The following is a 12,272-nucleotide window of genomic DNA, read 5'->3' as shown; positions in this document are numbered from 1 at the left end:
TGACACATATATTCACACTTGTAGTCAAGGGCCTCTCTGGTTACCAGACTGAAATCACATCACAAAATATGCAAATTAGCTCATACCAACAGGCCAGTTATTTTCCAAGGGAAAAACAAACAAACAAACAAACAAACAAAAAAAACTTTTGTCTGGCATATTATGAAACGAGGTTATAGACCCCTTCGCAGTAAACGTCATTCATACGCAAGAGGAAATTGCGCGCGCAGCCTGGACTCAAAAAAGACTCAGCGATGCCTAGTTGTTGTGTTTTCGGGTGTCAGAATCGTAGCAGTGATGGGGTTAAAATGTTCAGAATTCCAGCAGGATCTCACCCATTCAAAAAAAAAAATCGCCGACGTCTATGGCTACAAGCCGTCAAACGTGTAGACTGGGATGAACGCACTATCAAAAACGCGCGGGTTTGCAGCGCCCACTTCATCACAGGTAAGATCAGGCTATTTATTAAATCTTTCTTTTTTATTCTTTCTAGTCTTCATTTATTGATGTAGCAAAATACTTTGGTAACGTTTGTCTGATTAGCTGGGTCATAGTTACACAATGTAATGAATATCGTTAGCATGTTAACTTAGCTTTGCATGCAGTTTTGTTTGTAGGAGAGCTCTCGCTTGACTCAAGCAGTCCAGATTTTGTGCCATCATTATTTGTGTATGCCGAAAATCACAATTTTAAAGCAAGGATGGAAAGGTAAAATTGTGTGCCCTCACTCTAAATGCCAACTTACGTTGACTGCTCTAACCTACTGTAGCTCCCGCCCCGTTCAGTTTCATTTCTGCTCTCTGCCTCTCGCTTTTTACGCAGCTCTGATTTCTCTTAGCTGCACTCTTTACACTATCATTCTTTTCATGCCATTCCCTCCTGCAAATTGCTGTTTAGTGTTGGTATTTGCTGTTGTAGCTAAAGCCACATTGCCATCACATCACTGGCATAATTTGATTAAAACAAAATGAATATGAATGTCCCATTGTTAATCAAGTTGTACATGCCCGCACATAATCATATGCGTCTAAAGACTTGTAGGCATGAAGTTTTTCGTGGGTGTACACTGAAGTCTGGTCAATAAGGTGCGAGTATATATCTGGCCATTGTATACCAGGGAACTTACTAACATCGTCCGTCCACTCTTTAATTAAATGCAGATCCGGTAGGCGATGTCCACTGGTTAGAGTTAACTTATTTATGTAGCATTCTCGATCTTGTAACGACAATTGTTTGGCATAATCTGACAGCTCATAATGCCGTCTATGGGCAGCGCCATTGTTTCTGGGTCCAGGCTGCGCGCGCATCCTGGCAACGGTCGGTTTGTTTACAAACATGCGAAGGGGTATATACCACAGCATGGCTGAATTCTTGAATCTGATTGGTCAGAAGGTTTCTGTACATGAGCGACAGCTTTATGTCAATGTGCTCATTATAATCTAAGACAAATAAACAGATTTATATTAAAAAAGGTTTAACAAAGTACAAAATTTAATCACTGATGTGGTGATGTTTGTTAGGAAACGTTTACTGAATGTGGAAAAAGTTGCTGGTGTCAGCAGTTTGTAACTGTCACTTTATGCTTTGTAAAGGGTTTACGCTTTCAGAGCCTAATCTAGGAATTTGAAAATAGGGGACAGATCCCTCACTAGTTGTAGAAACGGGGGACAGAAAATATTAACATGGGTAAAAACATCCCTCATTTGTTCCAGTTAGTGGGGACAGAAAAATAAGTAATACATTGGTAGATATTTTCAAGAGTATATCTATAAACAGAACAGTTTTATTAATAAAACTAAATACATGTAACAAACATTCACATCAGATGTTAATCTATATAATATCAAAATTATGGCACTATACATATCCTTTAATACAGTGATATGAAAACCATATCAGCAAACACTTATCCACAGTTTATAGTATTGCACAAACATTATGATCAGATCTGAACTTTAAAAATGTCAAGATTTTAGATCAAAAACTACACTACCGTTCAAAAGTTTGGGGTCACTTTGAAATGTCCTTATTTTTGAAAGAAAAGCACTGTTCTTTTCAATGAAGATCACTTTAAACTAATCAGAAATCCACTCTATACATTGCTAATGTGGTAAATGACTATTCTAGCTGCTGGTTTTTGGTGCAATATCTCCATAGGTGTATAGAGGCCCATTTCCAGCAACTCTCACTCCAGTGTTCTAATGGTACAATGTGTTTGCTCATTGCCTCAGAAGGCTAATGGAGGATTAGAAAACCCTTGTACAATCATGTTAGCACAGATGAAAACAGTTTAGCTCTTTAGACTCCGTTCAGACTGCACCCTGAAACGACCCACATCCGATTTTTTTGCCCCTATGCGACCTGTATCCGATTTGTTATTGACAATCTGAACGACACAGATCCGATTTTTTCCCATGCGACCCATGCCGCTTGGATATGTGGTCCTAAATCCGATGCATATCCGTTATTTTCACATGCGACTGCAGTCTGACCGGACAGGTCGCATTCATGCCACCTACACGTCATCAACAAGAGACAAACGTCACTATTCTGCGTTGGCTAATCCCGCCTCTTTGGTGGAAAACAACAACATTTGTACAGTTTTCAGAATTTAAATAGACTTTTATAGAATTGATCAAGCTAATGGTGGATTTGGTAGGGACCTGGATGTTGATCTGTTAGCCTGATTAAATAAAACAGTTTCTATAACTGATTTATAACTTAAACCATCCTGTACCACATCGCCAGGTCTCGCCTCGTCTCCATAGCAAACTGCACTGGTGTTTCTGCACCTTGAGCCAGCGCGGAGAGAAGTTGCAGAATTCAGCTGGCTAAAACAATCTAAATAAATATTTATAAAAATGTAGAAAAAGTTTATTAATATGACGAAATAAATATGTGCAAATTATTAAGCCTGAGTTAAGAGTTTGGTAATACAGCGGCCGTATCCCAAATGACTGCCTGCTGAAGCTCGAGTGCACTATATAGAGTTTAAAAATCCATTACTTCCTAGTAACATGTAGTGCACTTATATAGAAATTAGAGAGACATTTAGGAGTCAACCCTCGTTACCAGGCTACACGTTTTCATTTCAGTTCAGAAACAAAAACACACACGAGACCTCACACTTTAACACTAACCAGATAATTAAACAAACAAAAAATCATTAAACATGAAGAGTGCGCTTTTTTTTGTTTACGTATTACGTAGATGTGCTTATTACGCGTCAATTTGCACATGCGGGACACTTTTGGGTCGTTTTCCGTTCATATTGGAGATCGCATACAAGTCTCATATAACTGGTAATGTGAACGGCCTAACAAAAAAATCGGATTTCACAACAAATCGGATATGGGTCGTTTCAGGTTGCAGTCTGAACGTAGTGATAGAGAAGCTATAAAACTGACCTTCCTTTGAGCAGATTGAGTTTCTGGAGCATCACATTTGTGGGGTCGATTAAATGCTCAAAATGGCCAGAAAAATGTCTTGACTATATTTTCTATTCATTTTACAACTTATGGTGGGAAATAAAAGTGTGACTTTTCATGGAAAACACAAAATTGTCTGGGTGACCCCAAACTTTTGAACGGTAGTGTATATGAAGAATTATATACTGCAAAACCTTACAAATATGACTAGTTTTCTGTTATAGTACTAGGTTACTGTTTTACTATAAATCATGTGACTAGCCTATTTTTACCAATTTGCCCACCAGTAGTATAATGTTGCATTTCAAATATGACTAGGTTAATATTACATCATTTGATATAGTTAAGTCTAAAATCCATGTAGTCTTGCCACTATTAATTAATAATAAGATGAAAAATCTGACTTTCTGAATAAAATAAAATCACTATCAAATATTTAAAAATGCTATCATATTTGTTTTGTTCAGACCACCTTTCATGAAAGTGAAAAACATTAAACAATCTACCTATGTTTAAACTAGATTTTGACATAAATGACTGGAGATAATCTCAAAATTCAGACTTCCTAAAAAGTACATAATCTCTATCATTTACAATCTTACAGTACCTACAATTACACAAGAACAGATTAAATATATTTCATAATATTTTTAAATAAAACTTACATAATACCAAACTAATTGTATATTGGCATTAGGAAAATAATATCAGATTCAAACTTCAAAAACCTTCATCAATCAGAATCAAATGACTTAAGGGGTGTTCACACGGCAACTTTTACTCCGGTGTAGCACCGGGGCTGCCCCGGTAGAGCGTTCACACGGTACAAAGTTATACCGGTGTAGCCCCTGAAAGCTGCTTAACCCGGTGCAGATCTAACCCTGCTCGGGAGGTGGTTTAAGAAATTTACTCTGGAGTAAATGCTAGTTTGCGGGGCAGCGCCGATATAAAATGGGACGTCTGAACGCTACAGGGGTAGACTCGCTGCGCCTGAGGAGAGTTGATTACATACGGGCATTACATAATTTGCATCCTGGTATTTTGCGCTTCCAAAATGGCGAATATCAGCAACAACAACAGAACTGCGTGTCTTCCAGTGTTGCCAGATTGGGCAGTTTTAAGTGCGTTTTGGCGGATTTGAACATATTTTGGGCTGGAAAACATCGGCAGTATCTGGCAACACTGGTGTCTTCATCCACGTTGTTTTCCCGGCGCTTGGTGATGCCATGACGACCGGGAAAAGGAAGTACATTTTCACGCATGCGCATATTTCATTTCCGCATTATTACTATCGTATAGCACGGTCGCAAAAACTGCCGTGTGAGCGCAAGTGGGGCTGCACCGGTGCGAACACGCTTCTCTCTAGTAAGCAGGCTTGTGACGTGTGAACGCTCCACAAAATTTACACCGGTGTAAGATATATCGCAACAAAATACATCGGTGCAGCATCCATGCAAATATGTGCCGTATGAACACCCCTATAGTATGTCTTCACACTGTCATATAATTACTCCAAGATCATATTTGTACACAAATTTATATATATGTCTTATATATCAACTAAGCACCTTTACTATTTGAATATGATTAATAACATAATACTAAACTGAATTAAACAAATTACTCCCAAAAAAAAAACTAGCATTCATGTAGAACTTATCTTTAAACTAGTTTTTGACATAGATGACTAGAGATAATCCCAAAATTCAGACTTCCTAAACAGTATATCATGATAATCTCTTATTATTTACAGTAATGTTACAGTACCTACCATTATACAAGAACAGATTAAATCTATTTCATAATATCTTGTATCGGGTTGTGTAATGTCGGCTGGATTAGTATCTCATTTCTGTGTCTTCGTTTTGTTTCCTTTTTTCGTCCAAAGGTCTTTCAACGTGACCACACGTTTTGACATTATGTTTGGATGAGAGAACGATATGCCATGTGCTTTTGGGTATTTTAAAACACTTCACACGATTGGTTGAGATACACTGTCTTCCGGTTCAGTGACCAATGATATAATAGTTCACAAAACTGTTTTACCCGCTAAATAAACCATTCGGAATACTTCGGTCCTTTCCGATATTTTCCGATTGGTGTGTAAACAATGCTGTATTTACCGCAGTGCTTGCTAGCTGGTGCTGACAAATTGATGCGCACAAGATTCAGTAAAACGCGACTACACGCTCTCTACTTATAAATGCGCGACAAAATGAATAGATAAGTGACATCACTCTCGCGCCCAAAAAGTGGATGTGCGACAGACAGATAAAAAACACGTATTATCGTGTACTACGCGCCCTAGATTAGGCTCTGCGCTTTCCAAGTTCACGGTATGATACAAATTTTTTTTTTTTTTGAGAGAGAGAACCTGTTGAGGGAATGTCCGTTTATCCCTCCTAGTACAGGAAGTAACTTGTCTCTTGGATGTTCCACAACATTAAATCTTAACTACAAACTGTTAACGTGCATTACATGTTGCTCACTGATAAATTCAACGTTGTACTCATTGGCAAATCACTGTTTTATAAGACTCCAGACATTATTTGTAGTTCTTCATAAATAATGCAATTCAGGGTGGTAACACCACCTCGGGATGCATTCTTTTTGTATAACAGCACAGCGTGTCGTGTACTATTGTTTACTTAACACTAGGCACGTAATGATATATTGTGCAATGATAAACTACAATACAAATTTGAGGATTTGAATTGATGAAATTAAGGGTGTTTTCACACCTGGTCCCCTTTAAAAGAACCAGACTCAGTCCTCTTTAAGTGGACCAAAAAGTGGACCAATAGAAAAAGAACTCAGTTCTTTTTGTGTTCACACTGTGAACTTATTACAAAGAGGACTGGGTTCTCTTTCTGGTCCAGTTAAGCTTTGATGGGGCCTCAGTCCTCTTTCTGTTCACACCAGGTCCTCTAGAGCCCTCAGACCCCCAGTGCACGGAATTCTGGGTAATTTTCTCTTGAATCAAAATGTCTGCTGCCATGCTTGCCCTGCTGTATTCTTTGATCAAAATAGTGCGGATTAAGGAAAATAAATTTATTATATATATATAAATAAAATATAGTTATATAATTGTGGCCGACTCATCAGTCGGTAAGTTCAGAGAACTGTAAGGAAGTTGAGCTTCCCTGCTACAGTCACGTGACCAACTACGGCAAACGAAGAAGGTTAAACTACAGTGAAAAAGGCGAAGTGAACCCGGTGAGCTTTTTGTTCACAATGCGCAGATTAGGCGAACCGTACCGTTGATTTTTAGCGAACCGTACTGAGACCACCTCCTGAGGTGGTCTCAGTTCGGTTCGCTTTAAAGGGGTCTGGGTACGGTTGGAGTGTTCACATATGCGCAAAAAATGCTGAGTCATCGATCTGAGTTCGGTTAGATGGCTGAAAGGGACCAAGTGTGAAAACACCCTAAAAAAAAGTTCTCATAATTAGCATCAGGCTCTTAGTTTTTCTTAGCTGTAATTGTGTTGTTTAGACAGCAGAGGACAACAGCAGGAACGCATGTGACTTCACTGAAGGCAGAAGTCCCACTGCTCTAATGTCACGAAAAGACGCATGCTGTGTCCGAAATCACTCACTCTTTCACTACTCCCTACTCACTATCTAGGGAATTCTATATAGAGGACTATATAGTGAGCACATTGGTAAAATGAAATAAACAAACAAACAAAACTTTTGGACACTACTCAGCCGCGCTGTTATTTACATCATTACTGTCGCACAATTAAAACGTGCCAGCTCAGTCGGCTGGCGGGTTTTCAAAATAATAAATACATGCAAGTACTTTTGTGATAAACACATATATTATACTGAGCGTATTTCCCATATTAATAAATACAAAGTACTTTGCGTCTGCTGCATCTTTCAGTTCTTTTAAATCAAGGCTGAATACTTTCTTCTTTACCGCTGCTTTTTATTAAATCAAATTTGAGGCTTTTAATTTCTTGCTCTGCACTGGAACTATTATTCTTGTATTTTTTTCTCTCTTATTCTATTCTCTTACTATTTTTAATTGTACTTGAATGTCTGTTTATAATGCGTTTCTTCCTCTGTCCGTTCACCCCAACACACTTTCTTTCAGCGTGACCGCAATGCATGATGGTATATATTGCTTGGTTGGTGACCATCGGTTGTACACTATTTTTCACGATGCACTGTGGGATACTAGGAGTCCACTATACAGGGTGTAATAATTCTCACTATACATTCGGACAGCACTACAAAATGGTACTATATAGTGAGTGAATTTGGACACAGGGACAATCTGATGTAAAATGGGAAAGAACTGTGTGATTGACTGTACAAATAGATTTAACAAGAAATCAGAGCTCTTGTTTTACAGACTGTTGAAAGCTAAAGAAAAGAGAAGCAAATGGAAGAAGTACAAATGTTCATAAACGTTTATTAAGCAAAGGCCTGTGTTATTAACTTTTTCTTTAGTAATAAAAGGAATTTTTTAGTTAATAGGCTAATTCTATTATATGGACAAGCGGTTTACAGGGAAATATGCTACTTGTATTTTTCATACGAGCTACATCCGGGACATAAATCTCTGTCGCTCATAAGAAAATCGATGACTTGTTTTGATAAATTTGGGGACTTGTTTGTTTGTGAATGTGTCTATATAATAAAAAGAAAAATCACATTGGCTTGAAGATATGAAGAAGTTTATCTTCGAGTGTTGAAAAACTCATTTTTCATATGAAACACGTAGCGGATCTGAATGACTCATTTCCCGCCATTTCACTCTGATGTTGTCACTCCCGGTGTTTTCCCGCTGACTTGATGCGTGTTGTCAAAATGGCGAACTGGTTCAAAATTAAAATTCTTTTGATTAATTTTTTTTCCCCTTGGATGCATCCATATTAGATAAAATAACATTACACGGTGGCGCAAAGACATGAAGTTTATCTTAACGTGTTGAAGAACACATCCGTTCGCTTCACTCACTCGTGATATCTATGTATTCACCACTCAAAGATAAACTTCGTACTTTCGCGCCATTGTGTAATGTCCTCTATATATGACACTACAACAATAACACTGTAGTGGAAACACAACATTACAACACAAGGAGGTTAGGTTACGAATTACAGACTAAACTATAACTTCATGGCTTCAAAATGACAACAGTAGTCTTAAAAAAAAAAAAAAAAAAAGAAGAAGAAGTGTTCGCAGTGTCTGTGAAGATTCTCAGTCAGCCAGGTCATGGTAAACTGTGGGTGGTAAAAGAGAGCAACTGGACTTGCTTGAAGATTCTTGAAGACGTTTCAGCTCTCATCCAAAAGGCTTCTTCAGTTCTGTCTGACTGGTGGGGAGCATCAGGTATTTATCCTCTCATGGATGAAAAGCTCATCTAATACCCTGTCCACACTAGGGATTCTGTACCGATACGAAACTACTTTCGTACCACAACACCTGTCCACACTAGCAACTATACCGGTACTGTAGCGGTATAACTGTATCGGTACGAAACCCACAAATGTATGGATTTCGTACCGGTACAGTACCGGTACTGTAGCGCTTCGCTGTAGTGTGGACAGATGAAGCGGCTCTGTATCGATACAAATATAATGCGCAAGCGCAATGAACCATTCCTACGTCTTCCGGGTTATTCATACAATACAATACGCACGTGCTTTCCAGCTGCAAATAAAACGTCAAAATGGCTCAAAATGACTGTGGAGCTACATGGAGCAAAGAAAGGGGGGAGAAAGGGGGAGGGAGGGAGGAAGAAAGGAGGAAGAGGGGAAAAGGGAGAGAAAGAGGGGAAGAGAAGGAAAAAGAGGGAGAAAGTGAGGGGGAGAAAGGGAGACTCGTTTTCTTTGTTTCTTTCTCAACTGCCTCACGCGTTTTATACAATTCGACTGAATAAATGACCAGCAGAAATACAGACTGTACATTGACAACAAAAAGCACACACACGTTGTTTCATCCGCCATATTCTCAGAAGGAAGTTACTCGGTAACCACGGAAACATTTCGTGCACGCGCATTTCAACTACCGTGAAAGAAAACCGCAAACATTTCTCGCTAGTGTGGACAGATGCACTAAATGGTACCGGTAGACTTTGTAGCGATACAGCCCATGTTTACATTAGACCGTATCAGCGGATCATCAGATTAACGTTTTTAAAACGATTAGTGTGCACACAGCAACACCAATACACGGATACGCTCAGCTCCGCAGGCATCCTGCGCTCCAAATCACTCCGCCCTGAACAGCGAGTGCCCTCTGGAGGGTGCGCACTCCGGCCCTGCGCAGCTCACACAGCGCGCGAGTGAAGTGCACAAGCTGTGATTCGGGACTGAGCCGCTGTGTGTGTGATCCCAGCGCATATCACTTACCACTTGCAAGTGGAAGGATGGCAAGCCTAAAGACAATCATAACTACACAATGGGCAGTATTTGCATCAGTATTTGCAGTATTTTCATACTTTTATACTCTTTAATGAAAGGTGATACAAGGCGGAAGTCCGCGCCGTTTTTCAGCAGTCGCGTCACATGACCAACGCCAGCGAATCAGGAAGGTGGATGTCACAGTGAAGTTGTCCAATGACGACGCCAGCTAGAGCTCAGCACAGCGTATCCGCGTATTCTCAATGTTTACACAGCACCGGAGCTGACACGATCTGGATTGAATACGTGGACGCTGGCGGATTCCCGTTTCCCGGCGTTTCCAGGCGGTTTAATGTAAACGGACAGTGCATCCGCGAAGAAAACGAGACAGATACGGTCTAATGTAAACTTGGCCACAGTTATCCTGTTGGTGTGGGTCACTGGGGGCTGGGTGTGAACGGCCTTGAGAGTCGTTAGGGTGATCAATGGATTGCCCGTTAGGGTGATCAATGGAATGTTGATTCTCTCTGTCCTCCTGTGAGTCACTGAAAACAGCTGGGTTTTGGTGTGCATTCAGTTGTCTGGGAAGTGTGCCAAGGACTGCATTGTAGGCGGCTGATAAATGATGTCTTAGACCACCACCTCTGTTCAGTGATGGCCGTTCCAGGTTGACAAAAATGGCTTCTTTAACTCCTCACCTCATACCAACGATCCTCTCTGGCTAAAATGCGTACGGTGCAATCCTGAAATGAGTGTCCTTTGTTGTTAAGATGAAGGTAGACAGCAGAGTCCTGGCCTGAGGAACTGGCTCTCCTGTGTTGAGCCATACGCCTGTGAAGCGGTTGCTTTGTTTCACCAATATACGAGTCTGTGCATTCCTCACTGCACTGAATTGCTTTTCATCCATGAGAGGATAAATACCTGATGCTCCCCACCAGTCAGACAGAACTGAAGAAGCCTTTCGGATGAGAGCTGAAACGTCTTCAAGAATCTTCAAGCAAGTCCAGTTGCTCTCTTTTACCACCCAAAGTGTTCGCGGTATTTAAGTACTATGCTAAAATTGACAGTACTTCTTAATAAACTGCCACAATCTATTACTTATAAATTAGGCGGGGGTAAAGATCTAGCATGTTTATAAGATCCAAAACTTTTTTTTTTTTTAACCAAAATACAAAGTCAAAAAAGCTTCAAAAATGATCATTACAAGCACGAGCACACAAAAGTAAAGGCCTCTGCATGCTCGTGCGACAAGGCTTTCGCAGATAGCTTTTCGCAGACAGTTGTAATTTATCGTTGAGCGGGGAGTTATAGGCGTGCGCGATGTTATTCACCGCCACAACGCAAGGGGGCGCGAAGTTGCTAGGAGTAGTTGGTGGGTGTGGTTAGTGGAGTTTTTATCCTCCGGTTACTTATAATGACTAGAACTTTTTTTTTTTTAAATAATGACTAGAACTGGAGTCGTATAGATGTACGTACTTCCTCACTTCCTCAATCAACCGCTCTTCATGCTGCTCCATCTTCGCTCGTGTTTTTAAAAATGCCGGTAGTGAAAACAAACCAAACCGGGAAAGTAGGGAAGCGGAAGTGCGTGTACAGCGGATGTAGAGTGGACCAATCAGAGCCCTCTTGTCTGCGAGGCTTCTGCGGCGGTCACAATTTTTGGGAGGTGCGCGCAGAGCGTCTGCGAAGGTGGGGGGGCTACGCAGACGCTATCTGCGATGCTATCTGCGAGGACTGGGTTGTCAGCATAAATTGGCCTTAAGACTTATCGGACACTAAAACATCCTGGATGGCATGTTTTTATGGATAAAAGGTGGACTGGAACACTTTGATAAACACTCGGCTTTACCTGATGTGCTCGCAGCAGTGCAGTGCGTCTGTACATGTAGTCCTCGGACTTAAACACATACACCATCTTGTAGGAGTTGAGTTTGAACATGCACTCCATCTTCATGTTCTCTGCGTTCTCCTTCTTTCCACCGTCTTTTGCATCTTTCACCTGTTGTTCACATCCCCGCTGACACTTCCGGATCCGCCGCAAATTTCTGGAGCAAAAGGCAGAGGGAGGAGGAATAAAGATTAAAGTGCCATTCCACCATTGGATGTATTCTTTGGCATAAAATACAATATATTTTATGACAACATGACTAGACAGAGAAATCTTTCAGCTTCAAAATGATATATCAAACATAATTTTTTGACAACGACAAGTATATTAATTTTGCGACCAAAGTCACCTACCCTTTTAATTTCCGCGCGGTAGTGAAACGTGATGTCATCGGCAGGTTCCCTTTCTTGTGTACCACGTCACGTGTGACGTGGCACAGATTATCAGCAATGGCGGATAGAACGCGATTTCCACTTGTCGATTGCTGTGCCGATATTCACCATCGACCGTCTCCTTTGGGCATCACTTGCTATTTTCCTTCGCTTCTTTTCCGAAGCTGACAATCGCGTTCTATCCGCCATTGCTGATAATCTGTGCCAC

General features: G+C 40.5%; 1 protein-coding gene across 3 annotated transcripts in view; it reads right to left on the bottom strand.

Moving 5' to 3' along the window:
• Window positions 1-12,272, bottom strand: part of sin3aa (SIN3 transcription regulator family member Aa) — a 103,185-nt gene that overhangs the window by 3,474 nt on the left and 87,439 nt on the right. For all 3 annotated transcript variants that reach the window (XM_060914381.1, XM_060914380.1, XM_060914382.1), the window contains exon 20: window positions 11,634-11,829. In XM_060914381.1, coding sequence (XP_060770364.1) covers window positions 11,634-11,829 — 196 coding nt within the window. The remainder of the gene's footprint in view (window positions 1-11,633; window positions 11,830-12,272) is intronic.

This window comes from Neoarius graeffei, chromosome 2 (assembly GCF_027579695.1).
Source record: "Neoarius graeffei isolate fNeoGra1 chromosome 2, fNeoGra1.pri, whole genome shotgun sequence".
Classification (NCBI taxonomy): domain Eukaryota; kingdom Metazoa; phylum Chordata; class Actinopteri; order Siluriformes; family Ariidae; genus Neoarius; species Neoarius graeffei.
Note: the sequence above shows the minus strand (reverse complement) of the source record. Positions and strands in the feature narration are given on the sequence as shown.